Genomic DNA, 25,760 nt, shown 5'->3' on the forward strand with positions numbered 1-25,760 from the left:
AAACGACATCATTGTTAGGTTTGGCTCCTCAAAATGGATTGGCCTTTACTAAAAGAAAACCAATTCCTCGTTTTCTTAATTTTTAGGTACAAAATAATTTTAAAAAAAATACTATAAGATAATATATTAGTACTTTACATCAAACAACGTAGAATCATTCGGATTTTTCATACATTTTTCTTTACAAATTTTGATTTTTATTCAATATAAAATACAACATTTGAGTCAAAATTAATGATAATTGTCATTTTACTTTTAAAAAAATATTGATATAAAAAATAAGGAATTACTATTCTTTTAGAATATCAACATTCTCGCATTTGTTATTGATGGATATTACATATAAAACTAACTGATTCAGAATGCATCTATTTGATATTCTCAAAGAATAGTAATTCCTTAATTTCATGTACATAATGTGTGATATAATATATATTAGTATTTTTCAATTATAATAATAATCGTAATTAAAATAACCATAACAAATAGATTGTGGACATCCTTAGGTTCTCGGTTTACAGATAGATTGTGGACACCCTTAACACCTTAAAAAATAGTCAAAAATGGTCACGTGTTTGGACATGGCAGCACAGTAACATCTTTAAACTGGGAATATATTAAAATTAAATTGGGAACCATGGGGTGATCAACTGATCATCAACGGTGTGTGTGGATAGGAGGAGGAGGAGGATCCAATCGGACGATCAGATTTCAGTCTAATTAAAAATATAAAATTGGAGTGGGACCCAGGGTTACAGGATACAAGACCCAACACCAACAATCATTAGTACGCCTACTGCCACTGACAAAAAAAAGTAATATTACAACTTTACTTGTCCCATCACAACTTTATTGTGTGTAAATAAAACGTACGTGTATAGTCACTTGTCAAATGGGGTTTATGTAGCAAAAAGAGGGGTTTATATAGTCACGCCGTTTGGAAATACAGATAAGACTAGAGAGTAAAGACTGAGTTCAATGAATCATTGACTAAGAATGTAAATGCAGAAGAAAAAAAGGACTAAAAACAGAAATACAGTTACCAAAATATATTTCAACATGGTGTTTAAATTAATGGGTGTCCAATTACGTGATTTTTTAATTAAGAAGGAAATTAAATTATAGGATTTTCATGACACCTAAGTAAATTTCCAACACTTTACCCCGACCAATATTCTTTTTATGCTGCTCTTGCTTGTGTCAATCGATAAATTATTTAATAGTATCGACCCATCATGTTATATGTTGATGTGATGTATCATAACTAATAGGATAATATCAATTCATGATAATATAGATAGGTTGTTTGTTATTCAAATTTTAAAAATACATTAATCACCTGTAACTTGACACTATCAATTGAGTATGGTAGACCTACATCACATTACTTATGAAGTGTTGTGTTAGGATTATTGAATAATGAATAATGTTTGAGACTCCTAATATGTGACTCCCATTTAACCTCTCAAATGGATGTTAATGTATGTTTGTAATCAATTATTTTTACATGCCACGTATATATTTGGAGGCAAAGTGTGAGTTTTATTATTTTTGGTGGATGTTACATTACTCTCGAATAATTAGTGGTGTCAGTCTGGTTTTGTCTTTTAGCATTAACCAATCAGTTTTAAACTCGAAAGCTTTACAAAGGCCCACATGCGTCGTCAATAATTAGATCACGTGGGTAGGAGTGGCCCACTTAGATTATAGGCCGAGGCTCACGCCGCTCACCATCTGATTAGACAAACCAGACCTCTTTCTTTCAACCGTTGACACGTATTGACGTCACATGAAAATGCTTTTCGCAACATTGGGGCTTGACTTTCTCCCATGATGATTTGAGAGAGAAGGCCTCGCATAAACAAGGTTCTCTGAATTCTCATTAGAGCATGTCCCATAGACACAAACATATTTTTCAAATGTTCAAAAGTGAATTTTATGGAAAATTTAAAGTGCTGAAGTTTTACCATTGATGAAAATTAACACTTGAAAACAAGCTTTCTTGATAATGACACTTATTTTATAGGTTGTTGTGGAAAATGACACTTGAAATATGAAATATGTATATAATTGATGAATAGTGGGAGATGATGAAAAGGAAGAGGGAGGTGATGAAAATGAAGAGAGAGAAAATTGAGAAAATAAATATGAAGTATTGAAAAGTATGAAGTGTTAATAAATAGTGTATAATATGAGACCCACTCAACCAATTAAATTATGTCACGTAGGAAAGAGGAAAAGAGAGAGAATGGTTTTGGAGTGCTTGATATTGTATTTGTCATTTGAGTTGCTCTTAGACAGTCTATTTATATATATAAAAATTATTTTATGTGCATTTAAAATACGCACAACTTTTTAGACGGGATGAAATGACAAATTAGATTTATTCTTTTGAGTTTTACATGCTCTAAATCAATAATGATACTTTATTTTAAATGCGTATAAGAGAATTTTTGTATATGTATAAAATATAGATAGGTGGTACAGTCAAACCGCCACGTGCAGCCATATGGACCACCTGCTGCCTAGTGACACCACACCGGCACACTGCACTGTCTTCTTTTGGAATGGACTCTTTCTTCAGTGGATGTGGATCCTACCCGAGCTTTCGCCCGCAACTCCAAGCGAATCGTTGTCAAGGTGATGTACTTTCATATACAAATGATTCCAATTGCACATGGCATTTTTTTTTTCTTTTTTATTTATAAAATTATTATGTGTATATCTGCTTTCAACGTGTCTTCTCTTCATTTGCTGTTTATGATCGTCCAAATTTAAAATCATTGATCTATACAAAAATGATCCTGTTTGGTAGATCATTTCCTATGAAATCAATGATTTGATTATTGTGTCCTATGGTTTTGTTTGTTTTTGGGGAGGGTTTCTTTTGTTGTTTGTAGTTGCATTTAGATCTAATTAGAAGATAGAGCTTTAATTGTTTCGCTAGTTAGGAAGATCATACAGAGTTGGAAGATTCGAATCAAATCTTTATTTTGTCCTACGTTAGGTTGTCAAACTCAATCTAACAAGTTGAAAGATTTTAATCAAATCTTTATTTTATCATACGTTAGATTGTAAATTTCATTTTTTTTTTCTCTAGTCTCGTCATTAGTTTGTTGTTATTATTTCTTGGGATTCCTTTGTTGTGTAGTTAAGTTTAGATATGATTAGTAAGATGTGACTTTTAATTGTTTCACTGACTGGCTAGAACAATCAAATCAATTGAAAGATTCGAATCAAATCTTTATTTTATCATACGTTAGATTGTAGATCTCATTTATTTTTTCTCTGATCTCATCGTATGTTTTCATGATAAATTGACTTCACAATATGATTTTTAATTAGTCCAACATTTGATTCTCAAAACTAATTATTATGATTTCTTCAAACGTTTTCACAAAGAGAATAGTGTATGATCAAACATACTATGCTAATATTGTCAATTTATGCCATAATTGGATGAGGAGGATTGAACCTACCCTCTTATTACATTTAATGGGGTGATATACACTTATTAATTATATTTTAAAGAGAAATGTATGTCTGTCGTAACTGATATTGTTTTTATCCACCAATACATCTAAAAAGGATAAAGAGATTGAGCATTTTTACCTACCTTTTTCTCTATTTTCCCTTTTAAGATTTGAACAACTACCCTTCTTTGACTCACTATGTTATTATCAATAACAAAATATTAGTTTTAATATTTTGTTGATGTATTTTGTATTCAAATATATTGTTCGTTTTGAGTATTTCTACCGATTTCCTACCTTCATCTCATGGTTTTATTTCAGAAAATTATCTCACGTGCTCAACTTGAACCCATAACTATCTTGGTAACTTGTGTACTTATTTTCCAAAACTAAAGAGATTATGGATTCGAGTGGAGAGGACTAGATAATTTCCTAAAATAAAATCGTGAGGGAAAGGGTAGGAAAGTCCATAGAGATAACCTAGAACCGACAATATATTTGCAACTTATACATCATTTTCTTTCCCTTCATAAATAATAGAAATGGACATTTTTGAAAAACAGGAATATTTCTTTCCAAAAACAAGATGGTCCATTTCAGCAACAAACATGTTTTTGTACCATATAAAAAAAAAGGAAAGTATTTTTAGTAAAAAAAGTGGCATACGTGGCAGGTTTTCAAAAAAAATAATATAATTAAAAGAGTTCCCATAAATGCTGTTGTACTAACAAACTATTATTGAACGAGACAAAGGAAACTAAGGAAAAAGGTTTAAGCGATTAAATTTATTATTATTTTAATGCAATAAAAAAATCCTATAATTGGGGTTGGAGAAACGTACTAGAATTCAATATCTGGCGCTACCCATCCACACACGACGAACCACCTGGACCTTCACCTGTGCTTTGAGTGTTTTTTTTCTTTCTCATCGAGTGAATCGTGACTGTCCGACGCGGGGGGCCGTCGTCGTTTCGTCTTTGAAATCTCGCTTCTTCTCAATGTGATGTGGTGATTGAGTGAACAGTTTTTTTTTTTAACATCCGCATACACGCACGCAGTCCTCTCTCGCTATCTCTACTACACAGATACGTGTACGTTCGTCTTCCTCTTGTTCTCTCTGTCTGTTTGGTTCAAGATGCCGAGTTGCATGTGCCGAGTCGACCCGGCGAGACTCGAGACAGAGTCTGTGGATCCTACTCGAGCTTTTGTCAAGGATGTTAAGCGTGTCATTGTGAAGGTTTTTTTTGTTTCTGCCTTTATTTTGTCGATTTCAGCCAATTTTTTGCGTTTTTATTTGTAACTCAGTTCAAGATTGATTCCTTACTATTTCATCGGCACGCTTCATAAAGTTGAATCTCACCGAGACGTTTGAGGATCTGAATATTGTAGGAGGAAAATTGTATAATTTAACTACATGCAATGAATATCTTGTTTTGGGGCTCTTGGGCTTCATACGTTGTTGGTTTTTGGATTTGGCATCTCTTGTTGTTGGTTCTTTTTTTCAGGCTTCGTGAATGGTGCCTTTTTTTGTTTGTTTGTTAGGTCCTTTGAGTTTACAGAGTCTATTTTAGAGTGATTAGAGTTACCAGTTTTGGATCTGACATCTACACGAGAGGAGCCCAAACTGCTTGATTTTGATTCATATAATTCTTATGAAAAATTTTGTCATTCAGAAACTTTAGGATTATATATATTTTTAAAGTACACTGATCAATTATGATGAAGAACTAGAATCAAATATGTGGATTGAGGTTATTATCTAGTGACATCAAGGGTAATTCTTTGGATGTTATCTTGAATGGTGTTAGTTGTTGCAGACTTGCAGCATATCAAGAAGATTAGACAAGGAGTTCGTTGTTTGTAGTTAGATTTAGATCTATTTAGTATGATGGGAGTTTAATTGTCTCACTTGGTTGTACCATCAGACAAGTTGTAAGATTCGAATCAAATCTTTGTTATATCCTATGCTAGATTGTAAAATTCATTTATTTTTTCTCTGATATCATCATTTATTTTCGTGAGAAATTGACTTCATGGAAAAATTGAATTGAAAATTTTATATCACCCGAGTGAATATAAAATTGGATTATTGAATCAATAATTCTATTGGTGTATTCATTTGGCTTTTTCTGTTATTTGGATGTTTAGGGAATCCTACGTCTGTGTTCTTAATCAATCGGTATGCCACTTACCATATTGATTGAGGGTTAAAATGATTTGTATTATTACTCTTATTTTAATGTGTGATATCCCCTTAGATTTTTCACTATGTGAGGCCGAGTATCTGAAAAAGGGACATCCTGCTTAACCTTATGATTTTCTACATCTAATTTTGGAATTTTTGCTCCATGGTTTTTGATTCAGTTTGTTCACTGAATTCATTATGGTTTAAATTTTGTAAGGTTGGAACAGCCGTGGTCACTCGATCAGATGGACGATTAGCACTAGGCCGTCTTGGAGCTCTCTGTGAACAGGTATGCAGGGCTATCCATGGGTTACTTGTCTAGTAACAAGAAAGATACTAGTTTTTGTTTTTTTCACCAGAAATTTTAATTTTGTTTAACAAGAGAAAGAAAAGAGAGCAAAGGAATAATTAAGAGGAAAGGAAAAGTAGGATGAGAGGAAGCGGTGTTTCTTTCTTTTCTTTTTACTCCTTGATAGACGTTCTTAAACACAGAGCTGTAAGCTTGGCCTCTGTTTTTGCTGATTATGTTACTTTCTGAATGAATTTCGTGCAGCTTAAAGAACTAAATACTCAAGGATATGAAATTATTTTGGTGACTTCAGGCGCTGTTGGTCTTGGCCGCCAGAGGCTTCGATACAGGAGATTGGTCAACAGCAGGTTATTTTAGAAGTCCCTTTTGTATAACACACTGCCTTTTGGAATATTAAGCTATCGGCCGTAATTTTCTGCAAGGAATCAGTTGCATATTTCTTTTGATTAATTTCTGTGGTGACTAAAATAGTGGAAATTGATTTTTAGTCTGTGTTAGCTGATAGGTAGGTAATAATTTGTGCTGTCTCATCGACATAAACTATATGGCCATTGCACAGAGAAGTTAAATCCCGGAAATTTCAAGCATGTTTGGGAAGCTTGTAAAAGACAAATAAAAAATGGTCTGTGTTGACCTCATTATGATTACTTGCTAAGTTTTGATTTGCAAGCTGATTTTTTCCTTGTAATTACCTTTGTGCGTGTGAGAGAGATATGCACTAGTTTTTGTCTTGTTCCATCTTTAATTACTCTATACGTGGAAAATGAGAAATTAACAAATGGGAAAGAGAGTTCCGTGCCTGAATGGAGCCCATACCTATTTTGCAGTTTGGCTGATCTTCAAAATCCACAAGATGACTTTGACGGAAAGGCCTGTGCCGCTGTTGGGCAGAGCAGTCTGATGGCTCTTTATGATGTTATGTTCAGCCAGGTGACAATTAATATTTCTGCTGCCTCAATTTTTGGATGCACATGGAGATGTGGGATTTACCTATTTTCACCTTGAGACATGCTTCACTGCAGCTACCATGTTCAGTTTTTAAATTGCTCTCCCATACTATTTTGGTTACATTCAAAAGCACTAATGTGGTTTTATCTATACAGCTTGATGTGACATCATCTCAACTTCTCGTGACTGATAACGAATTTAGGGATAAACAATTCAGACAGCAACTTTATGAAATGGTCGAGTCGTTGTTTTCTCTGAGGGTTATTCCGATTTTTAATGAAAATGATGCAGTTAGTTCTCGCAGAGCTCCATATGAGGTATAAATTTTCCTACTTCTGAATTTAAATTTTACTTTGTTTTTACATGGGGTCATTTGTATTGTTAATCTCATTCTCCCCTTTCTTAGGGTTAAGGATATAGCTCACCGAGAGATTTTGATACTGTTTACAAGAACGTACCTGTGTGTTTTACTGTTCTCTCTTTTCTGCATGATTTAACATGCTTGTACAATCTGTTTTCAACTGCTATTGCAGGATTCTTCTGGTATATTCTGGGATAATGACAGTCTAGCTGGAATATTGGCTACAGAACTACAAGCTGACCTTCTTTTCTTGTTGAGTGATGTAGAGGGCCTCTATAGTGGCCCTCCTAGTGATCCCAATTCAAAGCTAATTCATACATACATCAAAGAAAAACATGAAAAAGAAATTACATTCGGAGACAAGTCCAGGTTGGGAAGAGGGGGTATGACTGCTAAAGTTTCTGCAGCTGTTTCTGCAGCTTATGCTGGTATCCCTGTTGTTATTACAAGGTACACTTCTCTTACATGCAGATATTTCTCAGAGTGCATTTCTTATCTTTTGACTCCTGATTTTCTGTATCTATGTACTGTTACTGAACCAGTGACGAGCTACAATGCTTAGCTCATAGTGTCATCTTGTCGAAGTAAAACGCGGGCTAGTTTGGTTATTCCTGGTTGAACTCTAATTTATTTATACTTTTCTACAGTGGTAAAGGGACAGACAACATTATACAAGTACTTCAAGGGAAACGTATCGGGACTCTCTTTCATCAAGATGCGCATCTATGGAATGTTGTTAAAGATTATAGTGCACAAGAGATGGCAGTAGCAGCACGTGAGTGCTCTAGGCGGCTTCAGGTTGGCACTATTATGTTTCTAAAGAACTTCATCACTCTCCAAAAAATTAGAGTTTAATTATGTAATTCTGTAATTGTCGGAATATCAATAATATTATGTCTGACCAAAATTGCAGAGCTTAGATTCTCAAGATAGGACTAAAATTTTGCTGGACATAGCTGATGCCCTCGAGGCAAATGAAAGCTTGATTAAGACTGAGAATGATGCTGATGTTGTGGCAGCAGAGGAAGCTGGATACGAGAAGTCTCTAGTATCTCGTTTGACCCTAAAGCCTGGAAAGGCAAGACTACTTTATTTTAGTTAGTTTGCCTTTCTTAATGGGCATCATTTTCTTTTATTAACCTCCATCTTTAGCATTTAGAAAATATTTTTCTTTTTCTGAATTCATAGTACTGTTATTTCAGATTTCTGGCCTTGCAAAATCTATTCGCATGCTTGCAGCGATGGAAGAACCAATTGGTCGCGTTATAACGAGAATGGAGGTCAGGACACCTTCTGAAACTCTGTTACATGAACGATCATAGGCCTAGGACAATGATGCTATAGGCAGTCATACTAGAGAATGAAACTGAAATTCTTTGGATGGATGTAGTCGCCTAGTCGATGGGGCTTTGAGTACCATCACTGTCCTTGCTTCTGATATATAATTGATTTTTTTTATGACTTTTCTTGCATCCAGCTTGCCGATGGACTTATCTTAGAGAAAACATCATCACCTTTGGGTGTCCTCCTCATTATTTTTGAGTCACGTCCTGATGCCCTTGTTCAGGTAAAAAAGAGAGAGGGAAGAGATTATTACTTGCCATTTTCTTCAGTGTCTGTTTACTCATTTTCTTAATCATTCAAAGTCTTAGTTTTGCTTCTACTCATTTACTATCCATTTCCTTTTGAGTGATTCAATAGATAGTTTCTTTAGCAATCCGGAGTGGAAATGGTGTACTGCTGAAAGGAGGAAAAGAAGCAAAGAGATCTAATGCAATCTTGCACAAGGTTTGATTTCCAGGTTCTGGGCAATGATTTCTTGACCATAGTAGACCATACTATTGTCTATTGTTTTGGTGCTTAACAAGCTTTTATGAATTAAATAGGTCATCACTTCAGCAATTCCAGAGAGTGTTGGTGACAAACTTATTGGACTATTTACTTCAAGAGAAGAGATTCCTGACTTGCTCAAGGTGAATATTGAGTTTGCAGACTGCGGAGTGTTTACGGTACTTGATGTCGTAATGTTTTTTAACTAAAATTTTCTTATCACAGCTTGATGATGTCATAGATCTTGTGATTCCGAGAGGTAGCAATAAGCTTGTTTCTCAAATCAAGGATTCAACAAAAATTCCTGTGCTGGGTCATGCTGGTGAGATGAAGTGTATTACCTACATTAGAATCAACAATATAGAGCTTCTTGTAAAATTGAAATTTGTTTCTCCCCAGATGGAATTTGTCATGTTTATGTTGATAAATCAGCTAATATAAATATGGCAAAGCACATTGTTATGGATGCAAAGATAGATTATCCCGCTGCTTGCAATGCTATGGTAATCTCAGTTCCCATTTCATCCCACGGGTTGTGCATCCATGAATATTTGGCTTTTGCGAATTCATTATGTATATTTTTACAGAGTTACTTTTCTTGTGCATTTTGACATCTAATGATCTCTTTGTTATGTTATTTACATTGTTCTCAGGAAACACTTCTGATACATGAGAATTTCGCTCGTAATGGTGGGCTCAGTGAGCTTGTTGAAGAACTCCAAAGTAGAGGTATGACTGTAAATGATGCTTCAAGAATTTTGAAGTTTTTGATACTGTTCATTTTCATTTGGTTTCTAAACAATATTTAATGATGATGCACTATCAGCTAAGTCGGGATAAATGAAACCTGAAATTTTCATGCATGAGGTTTTATAGAGCATTTGGTTGCACACACTTGCCTAAAATGCTAAAATCAAGTCCAAATCGACTCATGGTAATGTATCCTGATATGGTCACATTGAAAGACATTGCAAAGCCGTGAGATCCTTGGCAATGTTATGAACATGTATATTGTCAACTGCTATTTATTGATGACGACAAGAAATCTCAGCAACTACTTCGTTGTGTTTGTGGATCCTAAGATATTGTTAGCTAATGAAGATTAGCTGAACCTAGACTTAGAATGGTAGCTTAACCCTACGGATTTATATCTTGTAGGTGTTACCCTACTCACTGGACCAAGAGCAAGTGTTTTGTTAAATATTCCTGTGGCAAGTACATTCCATCAAGAGTACAATTCACTTGCTTGTACAATTGAAATCGTGGATGATGTAAAAGCTGCAATTGAACATATACATCAACATGGGAGGTGATTGAATCTTTCAGATTTTGCTTTCTTTTCTATCTGCTTACGGACAATTTCTATTATTGAGGGCTGTAACACTTTTCCCAACACTTATTTTGCAGTGCTCATACTGACTGCATTGTCACAGAAGATAGTAATGTCGCTGAAATGTTTCTACATCAAGTTGACAGGTAGCTTACTTCGGGATTTCAAATCATCTTTACGGCATTGGTGTTCCTACTTGAAAGATAAAGAAAAAAACCTCTTAGTGTCTGCAGAAACTATATGTGGCATATGAATATCCAAAAACTTAAATCAATCATGGAAAACGAAAGAACGTCCTTGTGGTCTAGGGCACCCGCACCACTTCTGCTGATAAAATGGAAGCCTGAAACAACATTTTCAGCCTTTCCTGATTCTAAATCTTTGGTGCTCATTTATTTCATTCCCCATCCAAAATATTATGGTCCATATGAGTGTTTTGAAGGATCTCTCTCCAGTGAATCTTACGTAATAATTTTGACAGATGTACCTTCTTCTTTTTTGCAAATTACGGTATCCAAGATGCTTTCAGGTCTTCTCTCTCATTCAGTGTCTCAAAGCCTACCCACTGCTTTGACCTCTCCATTAATGCCTTCATTACTGTAACCACTTATAATAGTAGACCGGGCACCAAATGATTTGTGTTGCTGACACCTTAGTTAGAATGTAGGGTTACTCGAGTATCTGGGCTTCAAAAAGTTTACCCTCTACCTTATATTTGTCCCATTTTAGGTGGTTCTTGATGTTTTATGCCTTTTAATTTGCATCCTGTACCTGTGAACTGTTTTCTCATATCCCTCTATAATGTTGGCTTGAAACATAATTGCAATTTTGATGTTGACAGTGCTGCAGTATTCCATAATGCAAGTACACGGTTCTGTGATGGAGCAAGATTTGGACTTGGTGCAGAGGCATGTGAAACTGCAAGAACCCTGGTATTAGCACTTAAATTGATTGTTTAGCTTTTTGATGTATTCTGTTGGATGGTTTGACAGGTAGGGATTAGCACAAGCAGGATTCATGCTCGAGGTCCAGTGGGTGTTGAAGGATTGTTGACAACAAAATGGTATGGAAGTTGTGGAAGCTTGTTCTAGTCTCTGGTTACTGTGGAATCGATTGATGTATGTGCCATGATTTATATCTGTGGCTTTATTTTAGATTCCATTTTCAATATTGCTAACTTTGCTTAGTGAATCTGCACAATATAACTCAAAGCTGTCCCAGAAAGATATGAAGCATGCAGTTTGGTATCTGAAAATGTTTCTATCCATGTCCTTTTCCTTTTATTCATTGAGGGGTATCTCTATTGCATGCCATTAATCACTGGTGATATATTCGATCTTCTGAATTGCACAGAGTGGATTTTAAATCGTCTCTTTGTTCATATGCAGGATTTTGAGAGGAAATGGTCAGGTGGTAGATGGTGATCACGGGGTCAGTTACACACACAAGAATCTGCCGCTGCAGTGATGACTGTGCTGTGGAATTCCAGTTTCTTACCTTCATAACCATAACTATTTGTTATTGTACAATTGCGTTAGCTCCTAATATTTTTGAGCCCTAGGCTGCCGTTAATTGTTGCCCCCCATTTTTTGCTTGATTGTGATTCATGGCAAAATATCCTTTCACATTATGTTGGATGATATAAATTTTATTTTGAAGAATTCTAGTAATACAGTTTTATGTATACATGCCGGTCCTTTCGAACAATATCTTTGTGACAATGCGTTGAGTCTCGACCCAATTTATCTTGTCGTCAATGTGGAAAACTTGTGTGTCCACGGGCATAACAACTCGAGTATAGGCCCATATCATACGTCTAATGATGTCGTTTTTAGTTATAAAAAAAAAAAAAAAAAGGAACATACAGACACGAATATAGCCAAATCTAGAAGTTTTTTTGGGAAATCGTTCTGCATGAACTATTAACTTCAAAAAATTAAGTGGCTGGATATGTAGACTGTTCTGGAAAATGGAAATAGAGAACCTAGTTATCTTCTCATATCTCCCCATGCCTGATACAAGTTTAAACCTAATAATAAAATAAAAACACATGAACAGTATGCCAATTCAGTAGAAAAATCCAACTTCAAGTCTCCAACATCCATTTGTCAAATCACAACAGCATGACAGTAAAATCACTTTTCAATGAAATTCTTGAGGTTTTTCAACCATTGCCTATACTCTCTGCCATCTTTATTCTGCATGTGTGAAAACAAGTAGTTGGTTGTGCTGGGTTTGATCCCTCTGACCTCAAGATAACTGTGTACTTCCTTCTGCAACTTCTCATCCAAATCACTGCAAAAGAGAAGAAGTTCATGAAACATGAGAAAACAAGAAAGGATACATTCTCTAAGTTGATAAATCAAGAAAAACTTACCTGAAATCAGGCCCTTCATACGCAAGCTCGTCTTCAGAATGTTCTGGCTGTTTAACCGACAAACTGTCAATTGTGATCTCATCGACGAAAGCAGTGATGCCAATTTCCAGACAGATATCATCTCCTTTTGAAATACTCACAACCAATGGAATACTAGCTGGGTCCTCAGCATCATTGTCACCACCACCATCGGTCTCAGTAAGCATGTCAACTTCAACTGTTACGATTTCACCTTCATAATTTCTTTTTAGCAGTATAGTTCTTTCTCCGGGATGGTCTTCAATTTCAAAAGGGAAATCATCAGGGATATCCTCCGGCTGTTTACATATGATCAAAGGGTAGCCAGGCAATTTGAAACCCACAGAAGTACGTATATTTTCCGAGAAATTAAATATATTTATCATCCAATCAATCTAGCGATCACTTGCAGAGCACAAGGAAAAAAAAACTAAAATCAAGGACTAACCTCCTCATCGTTGGTGCATTCAATCTCCGATTCAAGAACTCGAAGCAACCTCTCCTCGGAGCTTGGTTTTTTGGCGCTGGCAGTAGAGAATTCTAGAAATTGGACAAAGTCTCGCCGACAGACCTCGCGGCCAAGACTGCCCTTATTAATGCTGAGAACAGCGGAAATTGCACGGTGGTAGGTTCTCGGAGACCCGACCGCTTGCACAGCAAGAGGAACCACCGATGAGCAAAGTCTGCGAACCACCGAATTCAGGGCCATTTTCTCCGGTATGCAGCGGCTTCGAGTATTGTCGGGCTTGACGTAGGGTTTAGGGTTTATGCTTCACAAACAGGTTCTTGCAGACTTTTATCGTCTATAGTCGATAGCTTCGAAGTGAACTCTTCTGGGCTTAGGTACGCGCCTGATGAAATGTAGGCTGATCCATTTTCAGAAACTGGTTGGGGACTGGTAGACACTTATGGGCTCGGTAAGGCCCAGAAAGGGTCCATGAAAAGTCAGTGGGCGAAAGAGCCCAATATTTTCTGGGCTTATCCATTTAGTTACAGTTAGTAAGGGCTTGATATAGGGTTTAGGCCCTCAGGTTTATATAGATTATATGCTTCATAAACCAGTTCTTGGGGCCTCGAGTTCATATACTCATATAATCTAAAAGCAGACACTTCCGGGCTTAGATATGGGCTGCATAAGGCTATGTAGGCTATGGACAATAGTTCCTGTTGTGGTAGACTGGTAGCACTTGACAATAGTTTACTATTGTCAATAAAGAACAATAGTTTTTTATTCTTCGGCAGGTCTTGCCGTCTTGGAATAGTTTACTTTACCATAAATTGGGCCGGACTATTTTTGCCCAGGCTCAATCAATTGGGCTGATATAATTGTCCAGGCTCGCTTTGTGATTGGGCACTGGGCAGAGCGGGCTAATGGGCCGACACCCCATTTGAAACATCAACGGTTAATTATCGGGGATTGAAATAAGGCAGGAAAGAAAGGATAAAGAAGAAGCCACGTAGGACTGTCACTTTCCCAAAAAAGTATGCTAATTTAACAGATTTAACAATCCTCCAACCGAACCATACATTTTAATCGGTAATCTAGGAATGATTACGTTAGGGATTCTTTAAGCCATTGATGCGGTGATGTTCGTTGGATCTGTAATCGACGGAACGATGAAGATCTCCAAATCTTTGTCCTAAATTCGTGTCCTCATCTTCTTTAGCCTCTAATGCATTGATGGATTGTCTTGGTTGTAGGTATGTAAAATGGTGGATTTGATCAGATTTGAATAGGTGGCGGCTTATTGAAACCTAGGGCTCGCTTTTCAATTTCTTCCTCTCATATCTGGGCTCTTTGGATTGTTGAAGGGCCCTTCTTTTTTCACTTTGAGAGGAATTAGCAGAACGGAGGGAAATGAAAGATGTGATAGGGAGTCCAGGAACTGTCAGTGGTCTATTGCTGAGGATAGGGCAGTTTTCATTTGCCGCAGCTTCGATTGGAGTTATGGTGTCTGCTACTGGCTTCTCTACCTTCACTGCTTTCTGGTATTTCTTCTTCATACTATGTTTCTTTTGAGTCCCCAATTATTTGTCAAATGTAGTTTTCATTACATTCATAGTCCAAATTGATATAATCATTCTCAATTAAGAGATTGTGTAGAAGTGATCCTATTTTTTGATTTGGATTTGGTGGAGAGTTTTTGTTCTTTATAAAATGTAGTTATTTGTTTGAGCTGTAAGTGTTCTAATTTGTGTGCCCAAGTTGCTGAAATCAGAGAGGCTTAAGTACTGATGTTGGTAGATGATATGGAAATTGTGGTAGCTTAGATAGGAGAAATTTGAGAGATGACTTTAAAACTAGAAAATCTATTTTCTTTACCATTCATGGCAGTTGGACATGTGGCAATAATGCCTACTAATTGCATTTGTAAAGCAGAGATTTCTTCTAAAAAGCATTCATCAGCATGATGTTGAGTAACCTTGGATTTGACTGATAGTCATCTGGGCAATAAAACTCTAAATTCTGAGCAGAGTTATAAACTCAAGTTAGATACAAAGCATGAATATAATAAATATGTCTAGTTTGGATGTTCTTGTGCTATTTGTGCAAAGCCAATCATGAGAATGCAAGAACTGCCCGAAAGTTGCAAAAAAAAAAAAAAGGGAATTTCTTGTGAACATGAATGTGCCTTCTTGACACATATTGCTGGTCAAAAGCTTTTATGTTGCAATCTTTATATGGTAGTTGAAGTTTTTCTATGGAGGATTCTCTTGAAAAAATTTCAGTTCTCTGATGTTAATAGGAAATAGTTTGAAGTTGGGTCATGCAGGGTTTCAAAGATGACACGGGAAGTGGTTGCACTGTCTTCTGAAAATGCTGAAGTGTCTAACCTTTCTTCAAGAAATTATGTTTAGATTTAAACATTGGAAACAACTTGTTTTGTTTCTTGTTTTTTGACATAATTAAAGATTTTACTATTGAAAGAAATAGCTTGTTAACTGCTCACGTTGTGTTTGAACTTTGAACTCAATTTTGTCAAATCTCACCGATAATCTTGATTTGGTCTCAGCTGAAGCTCTAGCTTTCATTTGGGACTTCAAAATATTATACTTAGATATGCAATATTTATCTGTTTGTCTATTTTGATCCATTGAGGTGTATTTATGTGTATGATATTTGTTTCTCTGTTCAGCTATTTAATTGCCTCAATGGGGCTTCAATTGCTGTGGAGCTTAGGACTCGCCTGTCTTGATGTTTATGCTTTGAGGAGAAAGAGAGACCTTCAAAATCCTGTTCTAGTGAGCCTGTTTGTTGTGGGAGATTGGGTAATGGTTTGTTCTTGGCCTCTTCACTTGTGTCCTTTCACTTTCTGGCAATGACTTATGGATCTATAAATCGTACGCTTGAAGAGAAATGTATATTTTTCTAGCTTTACATATCGTATATCCTATACTATCACTACATTTTTCTATAATTCTTGTTACCATCTATAAAATATGGATAAAAACTAAAAAGTACCTGTTGGATTTACATGCCTTTTGTGGCTAAACTTAGACAACGATTGGCGTAATGTGTCATTTTGAAATCTTGCAGGTTACATCTATGTTATCACTTGCAGCTGCATGCTCTTCCGCTGGAGTTGCAGTCCTGTATGCAAAAGACTTGCATGTTTGCAGGCAGCATATGCATCTGCCTTGTAGTAGGTTTGAGATTTCCATATTTTTGGCTTTCACCACATGGGTTCTTGTCGCAGTATCTTCTCACGTGATGTTCTGGATCTTAGCCTCAGTATAGACGACTCAACGTTTCCTCTGATCAATACGCCAATTATACTTGTATCTTTTGTGTTACATGGTTTTTTTTTAATGTTTATCTTTCCTACCTTTTGTAGCTTATTTTCAAACAGTTCTCTTGTTAATCTAGAGGCACGAGTTCAATTCTTGAAAACAGTCTCTCTTCATATTATGTGAGGAAAAGTTCTGCATACATCCTTCATATCCCCAATCATGTTCACTATGAGAGCTTTGCGCACAGAATTTGTTTAGCCTTTTATCATTGTTAATTGAAAAAAGTTCTACTTGGGCATATGTTTTCATTATTATCGTGGGTTCCAATGAAATGGAATGTAGTTGCTTTCAGGTCAGTTCATCATTCATTGACTAGCAGAACTGCAGAAGGATCTATCCCTCTCCTATGTTTAAACATATATTGGATTGTCCCATGCTCTAAGCTAACCTATAGATTGAAATCCCCGTGATATAGCATTCTTGGTGCCAAAGAGGTGTCTACTGGACAGACTGCTTTTAACTTTGCACAAGGCCAATTAATCGTCATCATTTGAATATGACCCACAACTCTTACCAGATTTGAAACATTTTTTTTAGTAACGTGGACAACTGACTGATAAACCCGAGTCACGTGAAAGATCCCTCAAATTGAGACCTGGATCGAGACCTAGTGCGGAGAGATAACGTAGGTTTGCATTTGCAAATGCAGATTCCAAACACCATGTAAAGGTAAAAACAATTAAGTAAAACTGGGGGTTTTAATGGTACAAGCATAGTACCGCACTCTAAATCAAGTTCCATGGCTTTGCAGACACATAATGGAACCATTTCTTGAATTCTAATCAAGACACAATGAAAATAGGAATTATGTGCGATAATTTGACCCAATGTAAATGTCAATGGTCTAGTTAAATTCAAAACCACTCGCATTATTAGAACAGCAACAGGACTACTAATGATGTTGCTGACAAGAACTGCATAAAGCAATCTGTGAACAACAATGTCATCAAAATGTGATATTCCTGCACCTTCTACAAGCTCAAAAAAGATGAACAGACAACTTCCTTTCTGAAAAAAAGAAAGAAAAAGGGATGTATTTAGTCATCAACAAAATCTCTGCGGCTCGAACATTGCTTTTATGTGTTACTTCAAAAATATAATCAATCAAGATACTGAATACTTTTATGCTACAGAAGGAAAAAAGGAATGATGAAAATGTATATTGTATCAGCGACAAGTATTAGGATTGTAAGTCACATCACAATCTCGGGCTTTAAGATGCTTGACTTTATTTCCTTGTGCGGCAGGACAACTCCACCATTGCTGTAAACTTCATCGCCAATGTGGACATCTTCCCCTAGGATTGTCATGTTCTCCACGCGAGCCCACCTCCCGATGGTGGAATGCCATCCTAGTATGCTGCTAGAGATGCAAGCATGCTTCTTAATTCTAGCCCCACGCATTACTGTACAACGCGACAGCCTAACTCCTGATTCAACAACACATCCTGGACCAATGGCCACATCGGGTCCAATGAGACATCCATCTCCTATGACAGCACTCTCATCCACCAGAACATTTCCAACAATGTGAGATCCACTGGCCAATTTTGATGAGGATCTTTTCCGCAAGGAATCCAAATACAGTCTCAGGCCTGTAATGTAATCCTTTGGCTGTCCAATGTCCATCCAGAAGCCGGGCAGAACCATAGCATACAGCTTCTTCTCTGCAGCAATTTTAGGGAAAACCTCTTTCTCAATTGAGGTCGGCCTCAATTCAATCCGGTCAATAACAGATGGGTTCAATAAGTAGATTCCAGCATTGATCTTGTTGCCAACAAATATTTTTGGCTTCTCAACAAACTTTTCAACCACCCCTGCTGTTTCTTCCATAACCACAACACCATACTTTGATGGTTCATCCACCTTGAAGGAAAGAAAAAGAACAAAAATATATTACCATTATGAAAACGGCATTGTATTCCAAAAAATGGCATGGAGAGTGGAGACTAGATGAAATTTACCCTGGTTACCATAATAGAAGCTTCCCCACCATGGCTTTTGTGGAACTCAATCATTTCTTTCAGTGGGTATTCACTAATAACATCACTATTGAGGACAAAGAAGGGTTCTCCAGAGTTATCGATCAATTTATCCCTAGCTAGAGCTAAGGGACCTGCTGTGCCAAGAGGCTCAGTCTCCTGAGAGCATGTGATTTTTATTTCAAGCTTTTCCTCATATTCTTTTAAGAAGTTCAGCATCACCTACTCAATAAACATTAAGAGAATAAACTTAAATATAATCCAAAATCAGGCTGCAAGGATCATCATAAGAACAGGGTTGGCACTTTGCAGTGTAAAGACAATATTTTGAAGTTACCTCTGGTTGGTAGTTGATGGCCAAGACCACTTCAGTCACTCCAATAACTTTCAGAGCTTCAATCTAAATTATAAATTTCAAATAAGTAGGATGCCGTCATATATTAGGTGATGCCATACCCCCTCAAAATTAAGAGAAAATAATACAATCAAGAAATTTCCCAACATATAATCACCAAATACCAAAAAGACACTATAACACAGATCAGAAACAAGTAATTAAGTAACACCTGATGCAAAATCATGGGTTTGTTAGCAAAATCAACCAGTGGCTTTGGCACACTAAGGGTCAGTGGCCTCAAACGCGTTCCAAATCCTCCAACAAGAATAAGTGCCTTCATGGTGATAAATCCAACTCCTCTTTTTTTACTGTAGAAGAAACCAACACAAAAACCAAGCCAGTTATTCCAAAACATAAATCACCATCAAAGCCACATTCAAATACATGCATCATAACACTGTAAAGCTAATGAAATCAAATACCGAATAACAAAAGGATCTATGGCTCTAGATCAACATTTTCTTCTTAGTCCTAAAACAAATAGGGCATTAACAGGGAATATTTACAGACTCTTATGAACGAACTGCTTGTTGGCCTCATAGGGGATCTAAAAACAACCACCACGTCCTTCGATTTGCAGAATCGCAAAATCCACGCAGAGGCCAAATGGGGTTGTTCCATTCGACGAAGAAAAATTCATCGTTTTGAGTAAGTCAGAACGTAAAGCAAATGGTAGAATCATGAAACCCGGAACAAAATATGCAAACATCGTGATTGATCAAAGCAGAAAGAAACAAAGAAAAAAGCGGAGAACTTGCCTTATGGGTTAGCTTTGAATTCCGATCCGGAGAGCCAAAAGGAATAGCTATATATATATTGACTCACCCGCCTCAGGATGGAAAATCTGACTTCGAATTAGAAACCGCGTTTGCTTTCTGCAGATGAAGCAAAAGCTGGTAGCTTCCGCATCGGGCAAAGGCGCATGATGGTTTGGATTTGTGAGGAGTGTGAAGAGTTTTGCTTTGATCTGGGTGGAACGATATTACTTTTTAAAAGTAATTTACATGTATGTATATATTACTCTGTAATCTGTAGACTAATCCTAGTTGTTTCAATTTTTAGTCTTTAGGAGCCACATGGCTTTGGACTTTAATTATTTTAAAATTTTTGAATTCCAAAGAATATTATCTTACTTAATAAACCGGCTAGTTGGTGGATTTATCTAGGTCAATATGCATTCCGAGAATTGAGTTCGTGAGTTGGATACCAATTAAGAGTTATATTTTGTGGTCGGTCATGTGTTAGGTTTTGATCCAATTTACTTGTGGTTAGGTGGGTGCGCGTGAGATTGACAGTTTGGTCAGACCACAGCTTAGACTCGCATCGGATATAAAAAAGGTAAACCTGATATTTATCTCTGTTACCTACATAATATATTGATATAAAATATGACGTGGCAATACAATGCCAATCAGCGCCCACTGTATCTCTGGCCGCTTCTTCACTGTACCCACAGAGATGTCTGTGTTAAGAAAACTCTGCTGTACACCCTCCATCCATTATATGTAAAACCGCTACACAGAACTAATTCTCAGCATTTTCCATTAGCTAGCTTCGTAGAGAAATAACGCTCTTGAACTGAGAAAGGTCACTTTTGAGAAGCCTCTATTATTTGTGACTATGCTTTTCAAATCAAGCTTTTTAAAGGAATACAATGCTTTGGCTTAATCAAGAACTCCAATTTCAATTCATAAAACCCAACCCAGTTGGCTTAAAATCCAGAAACCGTGTATCCACCATCAACACAAATGATCTGCCCAGTTATATACGAAGCCGCTGGAAGACAGAGGAATGCCACCAGAGATGATACCTCCCAAGGGTCTGCCTTGCGGCTGATCGGAGTCCGAGATACAGCTCCCATATAAGCCTTTCCCGTATCAAGATCCATAACCTGAAACGGTATGAATTTATCAAAATTTATACAAGTGAATTTGTTCCTGGGATTTCAAATTGTGATGAGAAGTGAGTCTCTGTTTCTGGGATATTTACACGTTCTTGATTCATAATTGTTGTTCTGACACCCCAGGGTGCAACACTGTTTGTGCGAATCTCGTCCTTTGCCCATTCACATGCCAAGCTCCTGGTCATTTGGTTTATTGCACCTGAATAAACCCCAGATTTGAACTTTGTGGTGTGGATCCGTGTAGCATTGGAAGCATAAGATGTGTAGCATACCTTTTGTTGCTGCATAAACAGAGGTTTTTGGAAGAGCGATAATGCCTCCAATGGATGAGATGAATACAATACTTGCATTCCCAGAAGCTTTCAACAGAGGATATGCAAGTTGACAAAAATGAAGAGGAGACTCAACATTGCTACCCATCATCATTGCATAATCCTCTTGAGTATAGTTTCTGTAATCTTTTAGTGTTACCGTTGCAGCATTGTTTATCTGGGACAGGACAACGTAGATGGATTTGGTCATTGTTAGATTTTGGGGGCGAGCTCAAGTTATATGCGCCTAAAACGGGTTTTTGAACACAAGTGGATGAGGTTCATCCACGTGTATATTAAAGCCACACACAAACACAGGGGCGAAGCCAAGACTTTGTATGAGGAAAATTGCATTGATAGACAAAGGATTTTATATTGGGGTAGACAAAGTGAAGCGGGATCCGCTGCCCCGGGAATTTTTTTTGGATTATCTATTAATTATACATTCGAAAGTACAAAATAATTGTCACATGTCTTCTTATTTCAACTATGAGAATGATTTTTTATAACTAGGAGGTCTAAATTGAAAATTCAGGGATCTTTTATGTAAATTAGTATATAATTAGGGTATTAAAAAAATTTTAGGGGGGTCAGCTGCGCCCCTTGGGTAAGGGTAGCTTCGCCCCTGCACAAACACCCTTGTTTTTCCGATGTGGGACTTCTGGTGCCCGTGTGGTTGTGCTCCAACAGTCATGCACAAAATCCAGGACAAACAGTAGAGTTTCTGGTTATTTGGGATGTAATTACTTACAAAAATGTTGAGCTTGCCATCAAAAACAGAAGAGACAGTCTGGATCAGCTTCTCTCTCTGGTCTCTAGAATTCAGGTCACAAACTGAACCACTTACTTGAAACCCCTTAATCTTCCATTCTTGTATCCTCTCATTGAGCTGATTCTGGTTACGGGAACAAGTGTGCACTTTTGCTCCAAATCCTGCCAGCTCTTCTACAGTGGCATATCTAATACATACATATATGCAGAATCAAAAATACGAAATTGAATATCGACATTTATGGTTAGATCGCCTAGAAAGATGAGAGATGGGTAGATTGAGAGAGAGAGAGAGAGTAGAAACCCAATGCCTCTAGTGCCACCAGTGACAAGGGCAGTCATGCCCTTCAGAGACCATCTTTGTTCCCTGCGACGCTGCTCTTGCTCTGCCATATTTCCTCCAACTGGCTCCAACCACTCTTCTTTCAATGACTATAAGTAGACAAGAAGTTCTCGATGCCTGGCCGGCTAAGAAAGATCTTTAGGCATAGAAAGCTCCATCAAACAGAAACAGACCGGCCTTTCTTGGCTAATAACGATTCCCACGTCTCTGTCTTTGTTTATGAAAAGAAAAGAATATTCTTGTAGAGGTGAACTGGGCCTTCAACATGTCGTTAACTGGGCCAATACTGCCTATTTGGGCGGTCCACATTTAGCCTGGGTGGATTGAAATGACTGGGCCTGTAGGCCCTTTACAGTTCTTAGAAGAGCTCAAAAGGGCCGGTTCTTTCTAAATTCTATCTTCAAAAGGCTCACTTCTAACATTAAGTAAGCGGTTCAAGGCCCAATCCGAATAACTTTCTTCCTTTTTTAAACTTTCCTTTTTTTCAAAACCATTTTTAATATTTATAAGGAACACATTATTATTATTTTCTGTATTTATCAATCACAATCGAACAAAGGTATCACTACAAGCAACAAGGAGATCCTGCTTGTCTCTGCTTTTCTATTTCATATACTTTTGATCTCTCTAATTAATTTAATCAAGAAAGTAGACAGTGATATATAACCAAATCCCTCATGGATTGTTGTCTTTTCTCTGTGATTAGATTAATTAGCAGAAAATTTAAATCAGTCAAATGGTTGAACCAAAGTCTTCTAATGACAATTAAAACTCTAAAAATAAGTTTGTCTAATTAGAGTCATGCATGACCTCTAATTAAGTACTGCATGGACTTTGAGCTGAGACTCAGTGCAAACCACTTGAAAAATAATTGAATCAGTTAAAAATCGAATTCCTGACATCGGGCGAGATTCTTTACGTCCCAAGTCCGAAGAAATAACCAGCTAAGCTATCACTAAGTGGTTAAGTACTGCATGGACACTTCTTCACATTCTTGTAACGAACATCCTAATCTCAATAACTAAATCAGGGTAGTTAATAACATAAACTAAATTAGGATAAGTACTAATCGTGCTTGAATTGGAGATCAAACAAAATAAAAGTTAACATAAGTAGGGCATGAAAGACTAACCCTAATATATGTCTTTCAGATTAGGTCAGGAAGGTCATGATATCTACTTGTAATAATCTATATTTATAATTATCAATTATGTGAAGGTTGTTGTATTATATTATAAATATATATAAACACTAGTTGCACCTAAATTTGTCCTCCTTTGGTTTAAATAATAACAATAAGTTTGAATGATATGACCTTGTAGGACACTTGTTTCCCAAAATAATAAACTATATTATGGTATAGGAAAAATACATGATGATTATCAAACATATTTAAGCAAACCGCTGATTAAGATTTCAAGGGTATCTTGCTTAATTATTGGGCAAGGTATTTTACAAGGATAGATCTTACACAAACTCTGATGTTTCAATTGTGACAGTAACATGCATATTCTCCAGTCTTTAATGTTAAAAAATAATTGAGTTATTTGAAAATTCTAATTAAGGGAGGGAGATGACCCCTGCAATATCTTCCTGGTCACCAAGAGTGTCATATCATACCCATATATATATATATATAACGTTGTTGTAAAGTATTTTTTTTTTAATCAAATACGAGATCAAAATACAAGTCGATCTTTTTGAACATTCAATATGAACTTAAAATTTGGACCGTCATGTGCCCGCATACATATACGTTTTCCACAAGTAATCAGACATACCAATTTTCCGTATCAAACAAGTTGTGGATGAAGATATTTTTTATGGAATCTCTAAGGAAAAGACAACCTTACTGTCATTAATTAATTTAATAAGAAAGAAATTTTAGTTTCTATGTTATGAATTATGATTAATGATAATGTAACTAAGCTGTATGTCTCATCTTCTTTGTCTGATTCTTTGGAACTACTGGAGTGAATCTGGAAGTATATGATTGATCTAAGCAGGAAGACAGACTTTCTCAGAACATACTTACATACATACATACATATAAATATATCTTTCTGTTTTTGCTAAATCCAAACAAACAAAAGGATTCAGACAAAAAGATCGACCCATCATATTAAACTATTTTATTTTTACACTAGGATAAATTCGCTATCGTTGACTACATATATGGACTGACTTTCAGGAAAATTCAGAGAATGTACCCTTCAGTAAAGATTAAAAACAAAAAAAAAAAATTCAAACTTTTGTAAGAAAAATCAAGATTATTTAAGTTTGCAAGCAAAAAGATTTTCTTCATCCTCAATTTGTGTTTGCATGGAAAGATAGAATGTATGAGCTTTCGTTTTTTATATTGAAAAAAATGAATTTATCTAGAAGGTTAAAAGGATTGACATATATACAAGAGCTCCAGTCCAAGTATAATCTTTAAACTCTTGTTACATACGTGTATGTTCTTTGGGGATCGGATGAGAAGACATTTTCTATAATGCAAAATCAGTATTTTCAACTAATCCATAGGTATTAGATACAGATAAACCACAAGATATTATTGGACTTCCAACGCTTGAAATGACATCGTACAAGTTTGTCAGCCCGTGTTCACATGCACAAGTTTCTCACATGAGGACAAGATAAGTAGGATAAAAGCTTAGCGTGTGGCCACAATGATATTGCTTTCAGTGGCCCAATGTATATACGGGAATCAGACAACCCAAATCGAACAATATTGTCGGTGTGTATGGGGGTTTGGATTTATAACATGATATTGGAGCAATTCAGTTCAGTTGGACATGACATCTACTCCACTTGTTGGGTCTGACATAACCCAATCCATAAGTGCGGGGGAGTGTTAAGTCTCACATCGAAAGATGTGGGGACTAATGCCTTATAAATAATGACCAACCTCACCCTTAACCACTAACAAGACATTTTCTTAGGCTTGAGTAGGTTGGGCTTAGTTCACTTGTTTGGACCTAAAGAGAAACAAAGTCGTGCGGGCCTAATGTATTTACAGAAACCGAACAACCCAAAACAGATAATATTGTTGGTGTGGATTTACAATAGACACATAGATGACACCTGAATATATGGGACTGTGTGGACAAGTACATTTTATGTCATCAAGCATACTTTGGCTTACAATTTTATGCAGCACCGCTCACGTGATACACAACAGTCACATACAGGTCTCTGCTTGTCTTAAGCAAATCAAGTGACTCTCTGGGCCGTGCATATACTTTATCAATATCAATGTCTTAGCATATTTGTTGTGCACTGTTTAGGACTGATGCCTTATGAAACAATATAGAAACACACACAAACACACATATATATACACACAGAAAAGCACTGTAGGGGAAAAGTTCTGATATCACATTTTGTGGTTTAATGTGGCAAATACATATGCCAGAGATGATGAATC

The 25,760-nt window shown here is 36.5% G+C and overlaps 5 protein-coding genes across 9 annotated transcripts; 2 read left to right on the forward strand and 3 right to left on the reverse strand.

Moving 5' to 3' along the window:
* Nucleotides 1-4,338: 4,338 nt before the first annotated feature.
* LOC119985286 (delta-1-pyrroline-5-carboxylate synthase-like) lies at nt 4,339-12,143 on the forward strand. Its single transcript, XM_038829545.1, has 20 exons — nt 4,339-4,710; nt 5,876-5,947; nt 6,212-6,315; nt 6,796-6,898; nt 7,072-7,233; nt 7,450-7,727; nt 7,925-8,075; nt 8,191-8,355; nt 8,480-8,557; nt 8,755-8,844; nt 8,979-9,065; nt 9,164-9,250; nt 9,333-9,429; nt 9,507-9,610; nt 9,761-9,836; nt 10,266-10,416; nt 10,515-10,583; nt 11,279-11,345; nt 11,430-11,500; nt 11,826-12,143. The coding sequence occupies exons 1-20, from the start codon at nt 4,609-4,611 to the stop codon at nt 11,902-11,904; spliced, it is 2,193 nt and encodes a 730-aa protein (XP_038685473.1). The 5' UTR covers nt 4,339-4,608; the 3' UTR covers nt 11,905-12,143.
* A 221-nt stretch (nt 12,144-12,364) lies between these two features.
* Nucleotides 12,365-13,654, reverse strand: LOC119995161 (uncharacterized protein At2g39795, mitochondrial-like). Its single transcript, XM_038841566.1, has 3 exons — nt 13,281-13,654; nt 12,815-13,131; nt 12,365-12,732 (listed from the first exon to the last, which is right to left on the reverse strand). The coding sequence occupies exons 1-3, from the start codon at nt 13,539-13,541 to the stop codon at nt 12,573-12,575; spliced, it is 738 nt and encodes a 245-aa protein (XP_038697494.1). The 5' UTR covers nt 13,542-13,654; the 3' UTR covers nt 12,365-12,572.
* A 706-nt stretch (nt 13,655-14,360) lies between these two features.
* LOC119989357 (CASP-like protein 5B2) lies at nt 14,361-16,763 on the forward strand. Of its 3 annotated transcripts, XM_038834820.1 has the most exons (4): nt 14,361-14,533; nt 14,645-14,821; nt 15,970-16,108; nt 16,371-16,763. In XM_038834820.1, the coding sequence occupies exons 2-4, from the start codon at nt 14,691-14,693 to the stop codon at nt 16,569-16,571; spliced, it is 471 nt and encodes a 156-aa protein (XP_038690748.1). In that variant the 5' UTR covers nt 14,361-14,533; nt 14,645-14,690; the 3' UTR covers nt 16,572-16,763. The 3 variants fall into 3 exon arrangements, with proteins under 3 accessions (XP_038690748.1, XP_038690742.1, XP_038690758.1); XM_038834814.1 differs by having other exon boundaries at nt 14,361-14,821; XM_038834830.1 differs by having other exon boundaries at nt 14,363-14,821; nt 15,970-16,102.
* Nucleotides 16,764-17,600: 837 nt separating this feature from the next.
* On the reverse strand, nt 17,601-19,983 carry LOC119995072 (mannose-1-phosphate guanylyltransferase 1). Of its 2 annotated transcripts, none has more exons than XM_038841440.1 (5): nt 19,828-19,983; nt 19,172-19,310; nt 18,943-19,005; nt 18,588-18,827; nt 17,601-18,489 (listed from the first exon to the last, which is right to left on the reverse strand). In XM_038841440.1, exons 2-5 carry the CDS (start codon nt 19,280-19,282, stop codon nt 17,818-17,820), a joined length of 1,086 nt encoding a protein of 361 aa, XP_038697368.1. In that variant the 5' UTR covers nt 19,283-19,310; nt 19,828-19,983; the 3' UTR covers nt 17,601-17,817. The 2 variants fall into 2 exon arrangements, with proteins under 2 accessions (XP_038697368.1, XP_038697367.1); XM_038841439.1 differs by having other exon boundaries at nt 19,761-19,973.
* A 429-nt stretch (nt 19,984-20,412) lies between these two features.
* Nucleotides 20,413-22,496, reverse strand: LOC119995073 (tropinone reductase homolog). Of its 2 annotated transcripts, XM_038841441.1 has the most exons (5): nt 22,292-22,496; nt 21,968-22,175; nt 21,178-21,394; nt 20,992-21,104; nt 20,413-20,893 (listed from the first exon to the last, which is right to left on the reverse strand). In XM_038841441.1, the coding sequence occupies exons 1-5, from the start codon at nt 22,378-22,380 to the stop codon at nt 20,714-20,716; spliced, it is 807 nt and encodes a 268-aa protein (XP_038697369.1). In that variant the 5' UTR covers nt 22,381-22,496; the 3' UTR covers nt 20,413-20,713. The 2 variants fall into 2 exon arrangements, with proteins under 2 accessions (XP_038697369.1, XP_038697370.1); XM_038841442.1 differs by lacking the exon at nt 20,992-21,104 and having other exon boundaries at nt 20,740-20,893.
* Between the last annotated feature and the right edge of the window lie 3,264 nt (nt 22,497-25,760).

The sequence above is a fragment of the Tripterygium wilfordii genome, chromosome 3 (genome assembly GCF_013401445.1).
Source record: "Tripterygium wilfordii isolate XIE 37 chromosome 3, ASM1340144v1, whole genome shotgun sequence".
NCBI lineage: Eukaryota > Viridiplantae > Streptophyta > Magnoliopsida > Celastrales > Celastraceae > Tripterygium > Tripterygium wilfordii.

Coding starts and splice junctions, on each gene's coding strand:
- LOC119995072 (XM_038841440.1), bottom strand. CDS start 19,282: ATGAAGGCACTTATTCTTGTTGGAGGATTTGGAACGCGTTTGAGGCCA. Junction 19,006..19,171: donor AACCCATGATTTTGCATCAG/GTGTTACTTAAT, acceptor TTTATAATTTAG/ATTGAAGCTCTGAAAGTTAT. Junction 18,490..18,587: donor CTTCTATTATGGTAACCAGG/GTAAATTTCATC, acceptor CTTTCCTTCAAG/GTGGATGAACCATCAAAGTA.
- LOC119989357 (XM_038834814.1), top strand. CDS start 14,691: ATGAAAGATGTGATAGGGAGTCCAGGAACTGTCAGTGGTCTATTGCTG. Junction 14,822..15,969: donor TCTACCTTCACTGCTTTCTG/GTATTTCTTCTT, acceptor TTCTCTGTTCAG/CTATTTAATTGCCTCAATGG. Junction 16,109..16,370: donor TTGTGGGAGATTGGGTAATG/GTTTGTTCTTGG, acceptor GAAATCTTGCAG/GTTACATCTATGTTATCACT.
- LOC119995161 (XM_038841566.1), bottom strand. CDS start 13,541: ATGGCCCTGAATTCGGTGGTTCGCAGACTTTGCTCATCGGTGGTTCCT. Junction 13,132..13,280: donor AATGCACCAACGATGAGGAG/GTTAGTCCTTGA, acceptor ATATGTAAACAG/CCGGAGGATATCCCTGATGA. Junction 12,733..12,814: donor TATGAAGGGCCTGATTTCAG/GTAAGTTTTTCT, acceptor TCTCTTTTGCAG/TGATTTGGATGAGAAGTTGC.
- LOC119995073 (XM_038841441.1), bottom strand. CDS start 22,380: ATGGCAGAGCAAGAGCAGCGTCGCAGGGAACAAAGATGGTCTCTGAAG. Junction 21,395..21,967: donor ATGGCAAGCTCAACATTTTT/GTAAGTAATTAC, acceptor GTCCTGTCCCAG/ATAAACAATGCTGCAACGGT. Junction 21,105..21,177: donor TGTTTATGCAGCAACAAAAG/GTATGCTACACA, acceptor GGGTTTATTCAG/GTGCAATAAACCAAATGACC.
- LOC119985286 (XM_038829545.1), top strand. CDS start 4,609: ATGCCGAGTTGCATGTGCCGAGTCGACCCGGCGAGACTCGAGACAGAG. Junction 6,899..7,071: donor ATGATGTTATGTTCAGCCAG/GTGACAATTAAT, acceptor TTATCTATACAG/CTTGATGTGACATCATCTCA. Junction 10,584..11,278: donor TTTCTACATCAAGTTGACAG/GTAGCTTACTTC, acceptor TGATGTTGACAG/TGCTGCAGTATTCCATAATG.